The sequence below is a fragment of the Nipponia nippon genome, unplaced genomic scaffold, assembly GCF_047370975.1.
Source record: "Nipponia nippon isolate SJK-2023a ecotype South Korea unplaced genomic scaffold, ASM4737097v1 scaffold_8, whole genome shotgun sequence".
NCBI lineage: Eukaryota > Metazoa > Chordata > Aves > Pelecaniformes > Threskiornithidae > Nipponia > Nipponia nippon.
The window spans coordinates 40,685,244-40,705,462 of NW_028262402.1; the positions used below are offsets into that span (position 1 = coordinate 40,685,244).

The window sequence follows — 20,219 nt, forward strand, 5'->3', positions numbered from 1 at the left end:
CTCGAAGTCTAAACTCATATCTGAAATTGTAACGCTAAAACAGCGAGCCACTTCTAAAAGCTTGTGATGTTGAAATTGCAATTATCACTTGGCCTGTATCTAGATGCATTCGTTACACAGACTCATTTCAATAAGTTTGGTTTGGTTTTTTTTTTTAAGCTGAAAAGGTATAAAACGCTTTCAAAACAGGGAAAACAACTCTCTTTCTGATGGCACTGGGAAAGTCTTTTCAGTCCTGGTTAGTTTATAGTCAAGGTTTCTAGAGTCCTAAAGAAGACTGTATAACTGAAAAATGCACCCTGAAAATTTACAGTCACATCTACCAAATTTGCCGATAACGAAGGTTACATAACTATGAGTGACTTACATAATTGCTATTTCTAACTTGAAGAACAAATACACTAACCCTATGTCTATTAGGTGAACTGAAAGTCTTACTTAAATTATGTATTCAGCTCACAGACTTTTCTGCTCAGGACCATTTCTTAAAGAGGGAAGAAAAAAACACTGGTTTTGCAATGTGCTTGAAAGAGAAATAAAACTAGTGGACCAAAAAAAATCCAGAATTTATGACTCCTACCAGTAAAATGCCTTGCTCTTATTTATACTCAAATGTTGTATTTTCTAGCAGCTGTGCTAAGTTCGAATGATAGCCTATCAGATGGGAGAAAAGTGACTTAAAGCCATACAAAGTCTAGAAACTGGTGTACTGCTTTTCACCTTTATGCAGACCTGAAATTGCCTCATGGCCTTGAGCGTTCTGCATAGAGACGTTATGATGCTTATAAGTATATCTGGTAGAATTTGACTCTATTTCTTCAGTAATTCTTTCTCAACAATAAGCATTTTCTTACCTGGTTCAAAAACAAGTCAAAAACCCAGAGACCTTCTGACAATATAACCTACTCCAAAATACTTTTAAAGTTTACTCTGTTGGCAAGAAACAGTCCGGGCCAGCAACAGTCTTAGATGGTCTAGATTACATGGTCAGAGAGCAACTTCCAACTCCTTCCTAGCCAAGGAGAAGTCATTGAGTCCGTGAATTAACAGGAACCAGCACCCTAAATTAGCAGGAATCTACTGGCACTTCCTAGAAGACTGTCAGTATCTTCTAATATGGCAGGTCAGGAGTAGAATCATGCCTTTGTTTTCACATCCCAAGAACAATCACAAAACGCTTTGTTTACTATCAATAACTTCATGAAAGTCATTCTTCTTGCTTGTAACATACATATACAAAAGGCACCAAGAGGAGCAGGAAAGCACACAGCATCCTGTTTTATGTACCAATGCTTCCTTTCTATCCTCCAACTATGATTGCCACAGTCTCACTTGGCAATATTAAAACAAGGATGGTAAGAAATCAAATCTATCCAGCTAATAGTTTATGCTGGTATTGCATACACTTTTAAAGGTACTGACCTTGACCCACAATTATAGCATCTTCTCTTTCCAGTATCATACAATATTCTGAGTTCTATTTTATGGCAATATAATACTTTTGATTACTCCTCCATTATTTAGTTATTTTTGTAATACTCACCCATTTGGAATATAGGAAGAGGTAGCATAATAAAAACTGTGCTATAGAATCAGTTTTGCCAAAGGAATTACTTCTGATTTCTTTTAGATTATAGCTAGGCATCAGCAAGAAATTCTCTGTAACAGTTGCTTACTTATCAAGTTACTAGAACAGGCAAAATGCTCGTACCATCTGCATATAAGCAAGGCTTCTGCAAAATATACCTTCTTGCTAGAACAAAATTTCCTAGTACTCATCATTTTTAATTGTCAGCAGTTCTAAAAATACCATCAGGAGCCCACACACAGCTCCAAATCTAAGGTACATATACACATGCACACTTCCGCCTCAATGTATTAAAGAAAAGGTAATTTAGAAAGATAGCCTGAACTATAGCATAAACTTTCTTTCTGCACTTACCAGTTTAAAGGGCTCGTTCCCTCAAGAGCTGCTGACCCTAGGTTAACCATTGCCAGAGGACTCTAGTTGGTCCTCTAGCAAACCACTGCCTCCAGAGTAATACACATCCCATAATTCAGCCATTGCTCATCAGCAGCTTTCAGCATTCACAGGTAGGGCCAGCAGGAGACTCCTACACTCTTCTGCATACAGATAAAAGGAATTAAAAGAGCAGGCTCATGGCAGTCTAAAATAAACATCCAAACAAACAATAAGACTTTTTTTCCATTTGTCCCAGGGAATTTTATCTGGAAAATAAAACCAAGCAGAGAATCGCATTTCTAATAGAGCTGAATACATAAGAAGGAATAACCCACTGAGGAAACCGACTCCTTCCCAAGGATTACAGGTTGTAAGACTGCAGCAGGATGACTCTTTGGAGAAATAAGCAGAACCAACCACAATCTCCTAATGCATACTGTTGCTGGTGTGGACAGATATCAGGGGGCTAGTCCAGGAGCTGCTGCTGTCAGGGAAGCCTTCCTCTGAGTCCAAGAGGTTAACTATTGCCTTTTCAAATGTTTTCCTCCAGAGTCATGGAAGATCGTTAAAGACTGGAAAGCCAAATTAAGAAGAAAATCAGACAGAAAAAGACTGCTAAGCAAGCTTTGCATGCTCTTTATTGGGGTCCTTAAAAAGGAACAGTAGCGTTGCTTATTACAGTAACCAAAATAAGTAACTTTTAAAGACACTGGGTCAAAGTAGTGCCAGGGAATTTTTTCTTATCCAAAGCTTAAGCCAAATAGCCTAATATTCCTTGGAAGGAAAATGGGACAGCAGAAGCAGCTCTGTTTTCTTTCCCTCAGAAAAGAAGGGAGTTTGAGAAGAAAGACAGAAGATCAACATAGAAAGGTCTTCTAGGTAAGCAAAACTGAATTGTACTTTCTGTTCACAAGTCTTAAAAATGGTAAAAATTCTACTCTGTAAAAGCAGAGTAGAATGCACATGCACATTACACATACTTCTGTAAATAGCCCATACAGAAAATATAGGAAGAGGCTGTTGTAAATTAGGATGGGCAGTCTGATACGTCATAATGCAAACACTGATTTTAATTTTCTGCTACTCAAAAATTGTTTAGAGTCGTGAGAACCAAGCTAGGCAGAAACTTTATCCAACTTTTACATGTGAAATAGTACTCTGACAGAAATTCATCAATTTGTTCCTACAGCATTATGATTCAAGACCATTTGCCTGCAGTAAGGGCAAAATATGTTCTTTTCATGGGTCTGTATATTTATGTGTCAACTGACAGCCTTGGGAGGTGAGAGTAAACCTGGGAGCAGGTGTTTGATCTAGACTGTGCGAGAGAATAAAAACCATTACATATGTCTGGGGATAATGCTGCTGAAAGAAAAGTAAAACAAAAAGTACTAGCATTACTTACATTTTGTGAACATTCAAACTATCCAGAATGATTTACTGGAATCCCTTTACAGGAAGAAAATTGTAAACTTAAGAGTTTACACAAAGAAACTTGTAGTCTTAATTAACCAAAGAAATGGAATATTTGACTATACAGAGTCACTGAGCTATCTATCTTACTTTGTCCATTCACTTCCCAGACATATGTCTTTATCATTCTTGTTTCCCAATTCAGTCACTTATACGATGGATGAAAATTGCAGGAAGCGATATCTGTTGGTGCTAAGTAAAGTCTCTCTGATTTACAACCCACATTCAGGAGTGAAAAAGGATAAAAGCAACTCCCACCACACCAATCCAATGTCTGTTCACATAACAAAAAAGTGAACAGCGTCATAGTTGTCAAGAATGAGTTTTGAGTTATATTTCAAATTAATAGTCACTCAAAAACCAAAGATGCGCTAGTGACTAGTAAGTAAAATAGTTTCAACATGCAGCATAACATTTAGGTTGCAAAAGGATGGTAGAAACCCATGCTTAAAATTTTATCTACCATTTAGTAATCTTCTATTTGTTTTACCATAGCACAAAACCCTGCTGACTGACCAAGAGGTGTTTAAAAAAAATGCAAATGTTATATTGTGTGAATTATGCTCATTATTTTAATTTGAATGTTTTCATTCCTTTACAACAAGACCATCAGAACGGCCTCATAAACAGTGTTTACCTGTAGCTAGTTCAGAAAGGATTCAACCTGAAGGGCCATGACTGGGGTACCAGTGTAATCAACGTAGCTCAGAGAAGCACATAGGGTGAGGACTCCCTTGCATGACTATGAAGAGAGTTTTATTATAGCATCAGTGCTTTTAACCTTTATGTAAACCTCAGGTGACCAACACACTAAAGTCTCTATAACCTACAATCTGTTTTTAGTATGGACCTGGTTTCCAATAATGCAAAGTAAGGATGCAAATCAATTTCTTAAATTATTTCTTACAGTGAAGTAGTTGAGTTTTAGGAAAATTTGGAAGATTCAATGTTTATTCTCATGTGATTTTGTTTGAAAAAAGCAAATGCAGCAATACTTTTTTGAAAATGCATTCTGAATTCTTTAAAAATCAGAAAAAGATCCAAAAACATTAAGACATGTTAAACTTTTGTATGTATATGCATATTCTACCTCATGCAGCAAGAAAGCCAAGTAGTTCATCACAAAGATCATGCTGGGCCACAATAAAAGTCCACTTAGCTCCACATCTGAGTTTCCTGAATTCCAGAACTGTAGAGTTTAGAAAAGAGTTCAAGAGATAGGGCAAGAATACAAAAACATTGCTTAATAATTTTCATTGTAAAATATTATTTGCAGTCTTTGAAGGAACTTAATGTCTCTACTTCTTTGCAAAATTCAGTTCTTGAAGTTCCATATGCTATTAGCCAAGCTGAGATATACCTAAACATGAAAATTTGCTATTTCCTTTCCAAAATCAGTACCGTGCAAGGAAAATGGAAAACTAGCATTGTATGCTAAATTCAGCTGTTGCCGGAAAGCACCAAGCAGTGCTGCCCTTACCAGAATTCCCAGGAACTCCATAGAAAGTGTTGGAGAGAAACCTATATTCATTATTCCCTCACTACTCTCTTAATATAGCAGCCTGAGAGCTTATGTTACTAGCTTTGGTGTGCTTTGGTGTTATAGCTTGTAGGTTCATAGGCTTCTTACTATCAACATTCAGTACAGTCTAACAAGATACACTTAGTCTTTATTTTTATATATACATATATATCTGTAGGCTGATAAATCAGATATTTTCACCTAAATGCTGAAAAACTTTTGTCTAGGCAATAGAGAAAAGAAAAAGACAGCACTCTCACAAGCAGTGTGCTTACAAACGGTACAATATTTTATTTCTGTAACACTCAGATCATCTACAGAAATCACTGTGATTCAACAGCAAGGCAGGCAATACTTCTGTGCAAGCAATACAAAAGGATACTAACTTAGAGTCCCTACCTTTCTCCAACTTCTCTCTGCTATTCTTGTCCCTGACAATGCCCAAATTTTATCATTAATGCAACTTTAATTCTGCCTTTCCCTGCTTATGTATTATAGAAGAATGTTTAATGGCATGACTGCATGTTTTCAGTCTGACACAGTCTCGTCAGGTATGAGAAGGCACTGAAATACTACAGGCTGCTTATGGAGATTTGATAATACTACTTGGTTTTTGAACAAGTAAATAAGAAAACTGTAAACAAGAAAAGTCTGATTAAACATGGAAGAAAAAAGGAAAAACATCACCGTATATGATTTCCAAAACCACAGCAAGCCCTCAAATTTGTCTGTTAGCCAGATTCAAGAAGCAGAGGAACTAATAAAGCCTAGGTTTGTGTTTCTTACTGCCACCATTCCAGAACAGTAAATTTAGCTTTCCTCCACCATACCCATTCTGACAGCTAGAAAAGGCAAGAGGCATCACATGCTGTTGCTGGTCCCAAGTTAGGCTCCTGTCAGCTGGCTGGTGAGATACCACTACACAGGGTATAGAACAGTTGCTTTGACTCTACAAAGAATAAGGAAAGGAGAAATCAGGAGGTCTTTTTTTTCCTAAAAAAGCAAAGCTAATAAGAAACCTTTATTAAATAGCTGCTATAACAGAGTAAGGATGCTACTGAGCTTACAGTGATTCCACATGCTTCAAAGATCCAGAGCACATTTCCTACATGGAGGACATGCACAGCTACCCAGGCACTCAGAGGATGGAATGACTACCAAAGGTTCGTTGAATGATGTGGCTATCTCTTTCACTTTATAAACATTTCCTCCTTATCACAAGCTGCATGGGACCACACCATACGGACAACCAATTTCCAGTGAGTTGTGAAGATAATGAATTATGTCATAATGTCTTATGTCGAAGAATGTACTATGTCAAATAATTCAGTGTTGCTGGTATCAATTATAAAATCTCCTACAAAGTAAGCCAGAACAAAAGATGTAAAATTGTAAAGCTTCCACAATAGTTTATATAGAGTCAACCATACCTTTCCAAAGTTTGTACATAAAGGCCAAAAGGGGTGGAGTATCCCTATACTCCAACAAACAAGAATTTAATATGGAAATGCCAAAGTATTTTAAATTAGCTATCTTGCAATCAAGTAGCAGATTAATTGGACATGCTACATGCTAATTTACCCTGAATTTCAACAAAATTCAGACAATATAGATACAAAGATGAATCTGACTAATGTGGGAAGAAAATGTTGAAGGACCTATCTGTCAATACAATTCTATAGAAAGTAAGACAACATTTAGCCCTTAATAGTCAAGATTAAAAATAATCTAAAAACCTGAGTACTATACTAGATTTATATATATCTGTATGTATGTTTATAGATATATCCATAAAAATGCATCTATCTATCTATCTGTAAAATGATATGCCTATTTTCATTAAAAATATTCCAGTTCTATGCAGCTGCAAGATGCTGAATCTGAAAGCACTGGTGTTGCACAGCTGAATAAAAAATTTCAAATTTTTTATGTTACTAGATCTTTCTCTTGCAAGTTTTCAGCAGCTTCATGCAGCTCAAATAAAAATATTATATTTATATAATCATGGTTCACTCTCCTCCTCATCTGACTGTTAACTACTGTTTGAATATTACTATGTTTTTCTGTTTGCTTAAGGGGGAGAAAAAGTGATCAAATCCCATATTTTTCTTAAGACAGAACATGAACAGCGATACAATAGTTGTTTCTGTAGCCTACAGTAACATGCTACTTAATAGGAAATGAGTGCAGCATAACATGGGTATTGCATACTTCATCGGGAAAATGACCCACATGAGAAGATCAAAATGGGACATACTAGCAGACCTGTGGAATTGTTTTCACGTGGCCATTAACATTAATAAACACTTCAAAGAATACTTAGGGAATTTATTTCTACTACCTCTTTTTATTCCTGTTTGTTACTCTTCAATTTTGGCATGAGTTTAGCTGGTAGCTGCTATAGGACTTCTTAAGACTGAGTTGTGATGTCTTAAAAGTTAGACCATTTTCTTAGCTACTTGTTCAGATCTCAAAGTGAACTTAAATTTTGGACCTTTCTTTGTTTGGGGTTTTGTTTTGGGTTTTTTAATAATAAATAATTTTAAAAATCCAATTTTATAACTCATAAAATTAAAAATGCAGCTTTAAATCCACATCATATACATCGTGGAATATAATTTTATATTCTTCGTGAAAGAGTAAAGGGTGGGGAGAAGGCTTGACAAAGAAGTCAGGCAAAACTATTACTAAAAACAGTTTCTATAAAGTCAGAGAATAATTATTCTGTAATGCACTTAGTATAAAGATAAATCATATTAATAGCAAAAAAATCCTCTTCTTTCAGGAGAATGTTGGGAAATTCAAGAGAAACATATGCATAAAGCATTGAGCACACACTGAATAATCACAGTTTATTGATTATTATATTTTACTAATCTAGTATGGGATTGTAACAATATAGAGATACTTTCTTTTATATGCACCAACAGCTCAAATTTATACGTCATCAATCGTAGAGAGGATGCAGCCCATGGCTCTGAAACATATTTCTCTAATAATTGCAAAGTAATACAACATGCACATACTATTCTTTACTAATCAAAAACTTAAAAAAAGGTAGTAACAATGCCACGCATTCTGTATCGACATTCTCCAAAAAATAACTCTGACGTTAGGCATTCTGACGTTTATGAAAACAGAAAACTTCATATATTTTTTAAAAAGAGGTGCTTAAATTTAAGTTCTAAACCCTACATTTGTTTGTGTGTTAGTGTCCAGCTTAAAAGGTGCATAGTATTTAACAGCTTACACAAAAGTCAAAGCAATCCCTGCTTCCGATGAGGAGAAAACTTTATAAAAAGGACCTGATGGAAACCAGTGGCTGACACAAAGTCTTTCCACCAACTTCAAGAGGATTTGGAATTCGGCATCACCAGAACAAGTGACTTCCCAAGCAACTTCAGATTTTCCTGACTTAAAAACAGATTTCATAACTTACAAACTGATTGTTTACAGTGTGCTAATATTGGTAATGACTCCATTTTGGAGCCTGGGACATGCATCAACAGGTTTTCCTTGGTTTTACCCTATACGTTATTTATTATCCATCTATTTTCAGAGCAATGTATGTGCAAGTTAAATACATTTTATATCACTGTTCTACCCCTGGAAAGAAAGGGGGGAGGGAGGGAGAGAGGAAGGGAAAGAGTGAGGGAAGGAAAATCTTCCTTACAGGTAAAACAAATAAACAAGGAACAACAAATAATTCTGTTTTCCTAATGTTCCTAGTCACAGACAGAAATTACACATATTTAAAGTTAAAACAGACTTAAACCAAAATAAAATTCCTACACAGACACTATTCTTAAAGCAATGCTGTGTTGGATTTGGCTTATACATGTTCTAAATCAACTTAAGCTAACAATCAGTAGGGTCTATCAAAGTAAGTGTGTCCACAAAAACTATGGGCTAACCTGATTTACTTACACTGCCTGTAAAATCACACATATAAGTAACTGGTACAACTCTGTAGATCATGTCCTTTACCCATAGAGCTTAAGAAAGAATACATGCAATAGAAAGAACCCCTGTCCACAGATCTAAAAAGTACACTAAATTTAGTATTGACTTTCTTAAGAAAATGACCTCAGATCTTGAAATGCTGACTTGCTTCAACAACTTAAAGACAGTCATTATTAGAGACAGACATTGAAGGCAGATATAAAAAACACAGGAGTTACATCTTCATTCTTTCCTTACTCCAACTAGCAATAAGCTACATTGCCCATAAGGAGTAAAAAGCACCTAAACCAACACAAGGAGTTCACCTTAATGATCACAATGGTGCACTGGCTTCTTACTAAGTACTATGCAGAGTTTTAACAACTCATTTTGACTTAAAAATTCTGTATTTCAAAGAGCACAACTGTTTGCTCATGCCACCTCACTACAATCTAGTCAAGGCAACTGATCTGCAATGTACCAGGCGTAAGAGTGTTCCCCATAAATGTGACTGCACAGGAGCTCTAGGAAAACAGTCCAACTGTACCACCCTTCAGGGTGTGCACAATACATAAGCAATCTCTCTTTCATGGCTTTGTGTGAAACGGAGAGGCTTATGTTATTGCTCCTGAGTTACTGTTGCCTGTGGTGAATGTGTTGATTACTGATGGAAGGAGAATTACAACTGCAATCACATGTATGGCATGAAAGTGCTCTTTCCTACATGAAAATCAAAATAAACAAAAGAAGTACATGTGATAATTTGTTGTGATAGCTTCAAAACAGCAAACAAAGATGTGACAATGAAGTGACAAGAACAGGCATACAATTGTAACTCACGGATATAAGAATATCCCATGCAACACAGCTACTGGCAATATTGCATGTAACACGCTAAAGCAGCTTATGGGCAACACAAGGACTTAACATACTACAGAACAATTTGCTGCTGTTGAAATTCTGTGATAGCAGCCTTCATGGTATCTCCACAATATCAGTTTACATTAGGACCCATTGGGAAAACACATTTTCTTTAATGCTGACAAAAAAAAGTCTGAATAAAAGTTTAGACAATGTCTTGATTCTTAAATAAAAAAATGAACTTGACTTACAGAAAGTGTTAAATACCAGCAAAGGGCTAATTATACCACACTAACTTCCTTTTGTCTAGTATAAAAGGACATTTTCTTACTTTGCCTGCCTGAGTATAATAGCCTATGAATTATGAGATCAAAGCAGCAAACTGTATGTTTTCTAAAGTAAGAGTTTCCTTCACCAAGTTTTACACTTACTACAGCTAAAAGAGCTGTGTGAAGGGATCAGCACTAAACCCAAAGGACAGGCTGTGCACAGCAAGAAAGAGAGCAACTCCCTCGTGCTTTTTGCAGGTCACTACCAAGGACCATGTTAGCAGATCCACACCAGACCCTTAACAGGCAGCTCTGCTGCTACCAGTAATTAGCTTGGACAGCTCTGGCTCCAGGAGTAGCAGCAAGGCTACACCATAATGAGCTCAGCTGGGATTAGCAGGACAGGGCAGGGAACCAAGAGAGCTGAGGCATTCTGCATCGCGTATGTATCACAGAGATCAAACAAGGATGGCTGGCTAGGTTATCCCCTCACCACCTCATTCCAAAAATGAAGCACGGCAGTGTGTAAAATACAGGCTAATGAAGAGCGACACCTCCAACAGATGAGAGCCACATTAATTAACACAATCCCTAGATCATGGAATACAGTTTCTGTTAGTGCTAGCAAACTTGTAACTTGTCACTGATTTAAGAGGGGAAAAAAAAAAAAAGGGAAAAAAAGAGCTGATGTTTTTCTTTTCTGCTTTTGGAAGATGGTTTTATCTTGGAATTTTGCAAGGAATTCCTCTTATGTGGCTGGCAAAACACTACCTTCAGAAAAAACAGCAGAATGTTTCTTTATGTAAACACCATTTAAGAAAGGAACTCACTTTTCAATCAACAGCTTTTTGTGTTCCCTTTTGAAAAAAGCCAGTTCATTCCACACAGCATCAGAATCCTCTTGACAAAGCTGATGGGAGTCTGCATGCTGGTACCTCCTTTTACTACTTTCAATCCTGTTTATGAGTAAAAAGAGGTTGTTTGTTTTCAAATATTTATATGTTTTAGGACAACAAGAATAAAAGCATCCTTACTTTCAGAAAATACAAATTTTAAACTGCGGCTTCTACTGAATATAAATCTTGTATGATGTATACATTCTGTGAAGCATGAAAGCTTAAATGTGGTGTTATAGAAAAGTTCTATTACATAGTTTCAGGCAGAAATAGTGCTAGTATGGCACCATGGCTCTCAACTGACACGTGGCAGAGCAGTGTCACCCGCATTCATTCTGTCAACATTCCTTACAATACAGATATGACAAAGCAGAAGATGAAACCATCACACGATCTCTTGCAAAAAAATGGGAGAGCCACCAGCTCCCCTAATGCCCCTGCAAACCAACCTGAAAGTTGCACTAATGCCCACTCTAAATCAAACTGTTAATCTATTGTCTAATGAAAGAATAAGCTGTCTATGGATAAGACGATGCATCAGGAAAAAGCATACTGAATTTAGATGCACAGAAAATATTTCACAGTTTTTCTGTCATTAAAATATTTTTATCTATTTTAATACTGCAAAAGATAAACATAGTATTAAAAAAAACCCTTTATAAACTGAAGAGAGTTTTAAGTTCATTTTAAATTCCTACCGGGCATAGAAATAAACTCTCAGAGAATGTGGCAACCTCATAAGGCCCCCATCATCTTTGCAGTCACGTATATCAGTGGAAGCTGAATGTACACTGACAGGTGGATTAGGTCCCATCAGCTGCCATCTCAATAACAGATTCTAATCTATGAAGAATCAGAAAGAATGGTGTCCTCCATCACTCACAGAGGGTCAGAAGTGTCACATAAGTACCTGATACTGAGTTCTTAATTCACAATTTACATTACAGCAGTGATAAAAAGCTTTTTGAGCTACCAAAATAACAGTGTAAGGTATAACCATTTACAGAGTGTGTTTATTTGTGTCTTGGCTACTTTCCTTTGTTTAACCATATTAAAAAGGAAAAAAAAAAAGCCCTTTTAGTATGATGGCTTCATACGGTTCTGTTCTGACAACAAAGATGATCAAAACCCTGTAATTTTCAGCTCATCTTAATTATGGATGAAAAAAATCAGATGTACGAATAAAGATTTAGTATTACACTTTCCTCAATATCTACTTTTCCCAAATACATTCCTGTCAGGACACAAGCTGGTCTCATTTATTTTAAACAGAAACAGAAGTTGCTTTTGTCTCTCTTTCCCTTTTCTTCCCCCCCCCCTTTTTTTTAATATCAGAACCAGAACACTCAGTGCTTCACTGTATATCAAGTTTGATTTTACTGTCTTTATCTAGGTTGAATTTTTGTATCTTTTCAGCCTTGGCCTCTCTGTGGACCATGAATGCCCACTTAGCTTAGACACAGAATTAAATCGTTTCATTGCATAAAGTAACTATCATCCAGTAGGTTTCAGTTGTTTCCAGCCTGCATTGAATTTAAAATAGTGAGCTAGAAGATAAAATCATTCATGTTTTTCCTGAATAAACAAAACCTTTTCATTCTAATGTAAACAAATCTATTTGTTACTTTGATATTTCAAAAAATCTTCCTGTGCTACCAATGCATGGAGCAGATTTACACCTTACCATTATTTTCATCCACACTATTTTTTTTCCTTCTTAAAAGAAAACCATTCTTAAGGAAATGCCATAGTATTACAAAGCAATGCAAATCTACTCAGATAGGCCAAAGCGTTACTTATATATGAGGGACAGTTTATCATTCACAGCAAGACCCTTTACGTCACCCTGGACTCTGAACGGCTAACAGTTTTGCAGCAATTTCTGTGACTCTCTTTTCAGTTAGAGAGAGTTACAAAGTTTGTGTCAAGATTAGTCAGTATTGGTCTAATTACAAAAAGAATTATTTTTATTAAAATACATATGTGTTCACTAAACTGTAGGTGCACGCTGAAGTCCTACTAAAGCCACCAGGCCGTAAGGACCTGCTCAAATTACTTTCTTGAAACGGGGCCTGAAAAACTGTACCTCAGCAGTATCTGATAACTGAAGTAATAAGAAATGTCTTCATACCTCCAAATGTGTCTGTTTACCAAAAATTATAACTCTTTGCTAAGGACTTAAAAAAAAATAATAATTTTTCACTGTTCTGCATAGAATTTAAGGGAGAATTATATATAGAATATTTGCTATTTAAATTTTTATGTGGTAGAGTCTTCTTTCCATTAACAAAGATATATTACTGCAATATTTTTGTAAAATGATGAGAAATAATTGATCTTATAATTATTTAACAGATGAAAACAGCCTGCTTTTCATGCACATGCTCTTTTTTTTCCCTGTTAAGAAGGGGATTTTAGGATCAGCTTCAGCTAACGTTCGAATCACTAAGTGTTAGAGAGGCTGTTATTTCTATATTGTTTAATGAATAAAACTATTTTTAAAAACTATTTGAAACATAAGGAGCAATTGTTCTATTATAGAAAATTAAAAACATAGACAGTCAACAAATTAATCAACTGGGGAATTAGACAAGCATAAATAAGCAGCCCTAGCAGACCTCTGTCCAGTACTCAGGCTCAAAATGAGATCCTAAATAAAATAAGTCAAGGTGTCAGCTCAATACATTTTACTCTTGGTTTGAACTGTAATTTTTCTCATATAGGGGTATGCCATGTATTCTGCTTTAACAAAGGATAAAGTCTTGATCACCATAGAGTAGCTTCTTCCTTCAAATCAAATTCTCTTTTGAATATCTGGATAATACTTCTGTTCAGATTTCTTGTGTAAGGGAAATGTTTTTAATGAGCTATGTAACTTACCTGCTATCGCCCTCTTCCCACTGCTTTAATTGCTCTTTTAGTGCTCTGTAGTTGGTCTGTAACATCTGCAGGCTCTCTTTGCGTTTTTCATGGGCTGCTCTTAGCTCATCAGTTTCTTGAGTCTGTATAGCACCAGGAAAAAAAACAAAATTAGAGTTGGGCAAAACGTAAGAGACTTCCACACAGATCACATGAAACAAAAGTTCTGTTTAAGTAACTATCAACAACCTCAGAAATCTAAATAGAAAGATCAGGAATCACAATCCCTGAGGTCAATTTTTTCTTATTGCTGCTTTGGCAAATTTTGCTACTTTGGCAAATTTTTTTTTTTTTTTTTTTGCTGAGAAACTTAGAAAAATTACTTCCAAAATGTCAGTTTTCACATTTTGAATGCATTGGCCTAATACACCTAAAATACATAGACTGAAAAAGGATCCCCCCCCCCCCCCCCCGAAAACTAATCTGTGTATTTTTGAGGGAAACACTGGCCACACTGAGCTCCACATCAAAAAACCCTAAATCTAAATGGCTTCAGGATTTCCTCATATATTAATTTATTTCTGTAAATATATATAAACCTGCAACACCCAGACTTTGTTCTCTAGTTATGTAAAAAACAAGAAATAAAACCAAATTTTGTAATAGCTTTTATATAATCAAAACCACATGAAAAAATGTACTCTCTTTTTACAGAATGAAAAGTAAGATATACCTTGATTTATATTACAGGATAACATCATGCAAGTTTAAAAAAAGATTTTCCTAAGTGACAATACTGGGCTCTGAAAAAAATGAACATTAAGAAGTGGACATTCCACAGTATAAAGCAAGTCAAATTCTGGCATACAGCATTAAAGAATTCACCAGACATTATCCTATAGTAAAATTTGCCCTCAGTGCTTCATTTCCAGTTCAATGGGAGCTCCGCTTGCAGAGTAACTACAGAACATGTTCCTTAATCTCTAAGTAAATCACAATACTTTATTTGTATGCATTAACTGCTTATATGCAAGGAGGGCTTTTCAGCATTAGTCAATAAATAAGATACACCATTAGTCAGAGCTGTAAGCAATAAAAATTAAATCCCACTATAGACACACAGCAAGGGTTTCTACAGTAGTGCTAACTACAAAGTATCTCGACCAAGCTTGGCTTCTAAGATGTAGCCCAGCTTCCATGGCACATAAACAAAGCTGAAAAATACAGGCTAAAATTTCAGATGCTACTATATATAAAATTTCTGAAGTTTTCTGGAAGTGACTCAGGGAACACACAAAGCAAATTTAGGAATAGAAGCAGGTATCAAAATGACCTTACCGTTAAATAGTTTTCCAACACGGTGGGTTTTTTTTCTGAAACTACCTCTAAACCAGATGCATTTATAAATTTAGAATTGCTTAAAAAGTACTTTTGACTGATTTTAAGGAGCTCATATAAATACTACAATGATATTAAAAACAATCACACATATAGCAAGATAAATTTATGACAAAGGCCATAGAGACTATTACCAAGCTTTGCTGGACACTACAACAGGAAATTTTTCTAAGAATCCAATCATAGATACTGTGTTTTCAAGAGAAGTTCATGAAATCATTATTCTGAGATTGTTTGATATTGCTAGTGAAAACTGATCAAGTCTGACAAAGTACTGGAAAATAATGTCTTCAGCATAAATCCTCAGAAGTTTATTAGTGTCAATGCCCTTTCAGGGATGCAACCAAGTGTAGAATTTGGCCTTTCCTATTTATGAATCTACATTTTTCATTATTGCTTACCTGTTCCATTATCCATTCCGTAAGTTATTCCCTTCCCTTATCAGGTGCTCTGCTCTCACAGAGCAGAAATAGAAATTAAGATGATTAACTGTCCCAATCAGTCTCTTCTATTGAATTATCAAGCACTTCAGAACTTTAAATTCACACTGTAATTTCCATAATCTCAGTTAGTTTCATCTCTCTCTGATTGAATTACATTATATTTTTTAATAACTAAACTGTTTTGTATACAGTTTCCTATATATTGACAGAAATGGGACAGAACAACGATCCCTAGCAGTGCTGGATCTCCAGGTTATTCTCCAGCTCTCCACTATCATTCTATAGTATTTCTCCTGCAATAATGAAAGACAAAAGACAAAGTCCAATCTGCAAGAGGAAGAACCCAACTGCCTGTGAAAAAAAGTCATTTTGCTATTTGCAGGCAGCTCAGACAAGCCAAAAGATTCTAATCACTACTTAAAATTATGTTGAAACTGACCTGTAACAACTTCTGTTACAGTAAAAATTGAACTAAAATGGAATTAAAAAAATACACTGATTCCATTCTTTGACTGCTTGTCTTAGGCTCACAGTAAGTAAAGAACCTGACCATTACAAAAGTAGTTTTTTCCATAAGTAGTTATGTGGAAAAGCCACAATATTAATATATTTTCAGCATCTGAACACCATACATTGAACAGGACTATGTATGAAATCTAAATATGCCTTGCTCACATAAACAAGTATTAAGGTGGCCCTAAAGAATGATGTACATATTCTAGTTCTAATTATCTCCAAAATTTTAGAACTTTAAACAAAAAGGATAAGAAAACTCAAAGCAAAGATCTCCTATTGCTTTTGAAAACTTTCCAGTTAAAGCCAGGAAGATCTCCTCTAGGCTACACTAGTGATCACTGTTCTAAAATATAATACAGGAGAACATATTCTTAGTTGGTATCAAATAGCTAACTCTTGGCAACCAAACTCCTACCCACTTCTTAAAGACCAACAGATTGATGTACTTATGCTTTGGACCATTCTAAGTGATTGATAATTTGTTATTCAAAATCCATTAAATACTCTTTATTTACTTTGACATTCTCTTCCCTAAATGAGGGTGCAATCAGGCGTGCTCTGTTACTTTTTAGTATGTCCTGGAGAGCAGAACTGAAGCCAAGTCTGTACCAAAACTATGGACACTCTGAATTTACATGATTACCCTATCTATATGAGCAATAAAGACAGTAAGAGCCAACTTTCCTTAGCCAGAAATGAGTCACCTGAGGAGAACTTGAAAATCCTATGAATCGGACCTTGCCCTTTTCTGTTCCATTGTAATATCACCTGAAGCATCAAAAATTCCTGTTCCTGAAAACCCCAAAAAGTTGTTCATCTGTTTGTTACCAATTTTGCAAAAGGACTGATGGGTAAAGTCACAATTTCATCTTTAGGACATGCATCATCAGTATGTTTACTGATAGAGCAAGCATTTTTCTGAGCAAATATATTTCAAGTAATCATATAGTCAACTCTTCGCTTGAGGAGGCAATAATGCAAGCAGCACTTTTGAAAACATTGATCACATGCATTATTCTTTGTTGGAAGCAATGCCTGAGAGGAGGCTAATATCAAGAAATCATACAATACCAATAGAATTATTCTGATGTTAATGTTATGACAGCTGAGTTCACTGTCATGCTGGCAATAGCCTCACTGAATTCTGAATGTAGTGCCACAACAGTGTTTAATATGTTGACCTGGGCTTCTACAGCTACTTTTCAATCAATTAAAGCATTCTGCAAAAGAAGCCAAGTAGGTTTCCTAGAGAAAACACAAGCAGTTCATATATTCAGTTTCAAGGGGAGATATAAGATTTAGCCCTTAAAGACCTCATGGATTAACAGCTGTGATAAATACAGATCCCACACTTGCAACATAATAAAGCTGCACAGATTCCTAAATTATGTTTTTAAGATGAAACAGAAGAAATGACAAAGGCACTATGGCGAACGGTAAAAATTATGTTATGAGGTCATGCAGACAGAATAACAATCCTTTCTCTTCCGTATCTGCTTAGAAAATCAAAGTGCTTCTCTTCAGTCTTCTTTGCAGAAGAAAACACAAAGAAATGTGGAACACACTATCATTTAAGACAACAACCATACACACTGATGGGTGAGCTTTGCTGCCAAGGGCAGAGCAGCTGTAGTCCACAGTGCCAGAATAATCTGTAGCATCAGTGCCTGGCAGGCCAACCAAGAGTAACAAACAGCAGGCCTGCCAAAGGCCACTTCTCAGGTAGAGCGGGTGGGACATGCCTTAGATTTCTCAACAGAAAGAAAAAACAAAATAAAATTAATCTTCTGACTCCCAGGAACAAGGAGTAAGACGGCCTGTAAGACTGAATTTGAAGTCTAAATCATCTTTCCTGTTCATATATTCTGTGTGTGTTAAGACATTACACTAAATTCTGTCAAGTATACAGGGTGATGAACTTTTGCATTTGTCCTAAAATATAATTCCCACTCACATTTTTTCCTAAAATTGACTTATCACCTAAGAGTGCCTTTTTGCATAAGGCAGGAGCTCAGGAGTATGGTTTCTAGGGCTCCCCAAATTTTTTCACTTACCTAACATTTATGACAGCATGTTCAATATAACCAGTTCTGCTTTGGGCGACATATACTGAAAATATCTTTCAAATTCTGTAACTTCAAGAAATGTAAGCAACAAGGGAAAAGGGAAGAGAAAAAGAAAAAGAAAAAGAAAAAGAAAAAGAAAAAGAAAAAGAAAAAGAAAAAGAAAAAGAAAAAGAAAAAGAAAAAGAAAAAGAAAAAGAAAAAGAAAAAGAAAAAGAAAAAGAAAAAGAAAAAGAAAAAGAAAAAGAAAAAGAAAAAGAAAAAAGAAAAAGAAAAAGAAAGGGGAGGGGAGGGGGGAGGGGAAAGGGGAGGGGAGGGGGGAGGGGAAAGGGGAGGGGAAAGGGGAGGGGAAAGGGGAGGGGGAAAGGGGAGGGGGAAAGGGGAGGGGGAGGAAAAGAGGAGGGAGAAGGGAGAAGAGGGGAAAAGAGGGGAAAAGAAGGGGGAAGAAGAGAGGGGAAGAGAGGGAAAAGAAAAAGGAAAATTGAGAGGAAGAGGAAAAGAAAGAAAAGGAAATAAAAGATGAGTGAATTGTAAATGCTTAAGAAAATATGATTCAGGGTTTGGGTTTTGCATTCTGAGGTGCAATTTGAAACCAACAGGTCATTCAAAAGGTACTATTTTTTTAAGTAAAAAACAAACCAACAAAAACAAACCAACAAAAATCTATAAAACTGGGATAAAATTGGAAATTGTAATACATGCTCAATTAAGCTTTTCTATCATGGGTTGCGGGGGGGTGGGGGTGTTTGCTGGGGTTTTTTTTACAGCATTTGTTAGAACAACAACTTCTGAGCCATACCTTCTAAGAGTACAAGGGTCAAATTTGTTCCAAGTAATTGACTTCAGCATTTTAAAATACTGGCTTCACTGTACAAGAAAAAAAATTTTTCTTTGTACTTTCTGCTTCACTTTATTTCTATATGAATACATTAATTTCTCAGACATTTATGAAAATTTCTTTAACAACTTATTTAAATTTATTTAACAATTTATTTAAAATTTATTTAACAAACACGTATTATTGATGGCAGCTCGAATTAGGCTTCCACAGGACTGCAGGAGTACCAACACAAGATACCTAGCAGTAAAGGAAAAAGGCAAACTAATGGAGAGTGCTCTGTTATGCTAACACACTTACAGTCCATAACGATATGTGCATTTTGCATTTTTAAAATGTCTGTTTATTTTGGTATATCTTTATCTATGCAAGCTTATAGCTAGAGGGTTTTTTTATTTTTATTTTTTAATGTTCACCTTTAGCTGTAGTGTCTTCTCTAAGTTTTCAATCTTCCTTTCAGCTATTTTAAGCTTCCTTAGCTCCTCTGACTCTCTAAAAGAGCTCTTTGGGGACAGAGACCTTGAACGTTTCACAGGTGGTTCCTGGAGAATAAAACAAGGACATGGTTGAACTAGTTGGAACACCGGATTATGAAAGACATGCAGAATTAAAGAAGAAGTAATTTTGAATACTAATAATGAATTATAAAAAAAAAAAAAAAATCTGCATGGAATACCAGAGAAATAACAAGCAGAATTACCACAGCGCTACCACTAAAGGTTTCTCTGTGACTCGTTAATGAGAATATTCATTTACATTTACATTGTTTCTTTCAGAATAATGATGTCCCATTAGGGAAGACTAAAGGGTTATAGACTCAGAAATGCAAGAAACCTCATTACAAAGGAGGGGATAGAGGCTGGTCTAATTGCTCTATAAGGGTCCAAGGTTACACTTGATAGGACAACCAGAAACAAGAGGGAAAGGATTTTTTTCCCTTTGAAATAGTTTAACACACTGTGAAGTTGAAGGAACAATATGCTTGAGGAATATAAATACAACAGACAGTAGATCTTATACCATAATGACCATATGGTCATTAACTATAATGTGACTAACTAGAGACAAGAATATGTGTTTATATTATGTACAGCTTCATATAGCAATCTGGAGAAAGAATATGTGAAAGTAACACTTAAACTGGGCAGCTTTCTTGTTCATTCTATGTCATATGTC

The 20,219-nt window shown here is 35.7% G+C and overlaps 1 protein-coding gene across 1 annotated transcript in view; it reads right to left on the minus strand.

Moving 5' to 3' along the window:
* CNTLN (centlein) overlaps window positions 1-20,219 on the minus strand; it is a 196,653-nt gene that overhangs the window by 81,161 nt on the left and 95,273 nt on the right. Inside the window, exons 11-13 of the mRNA XM_087741617.1 lie at window positions 19,460-19,585; window positions 13,807-13,928; window positions 10,861-10,986 (exon numbers count right to left, since the gene is read on the minus strand). Coding sequence (XP_087597743.1) covers window positions 10,861-10,986; window positions 13,807-13,928; window positions 19,460-19,585 — 374 coding nt within the window. The remainder of the gene's footprint in view (window positions 1-10,860; window positions 10,987-13,806; window positions 13,929-19,459; window positions 19,586-20,219) is intronic.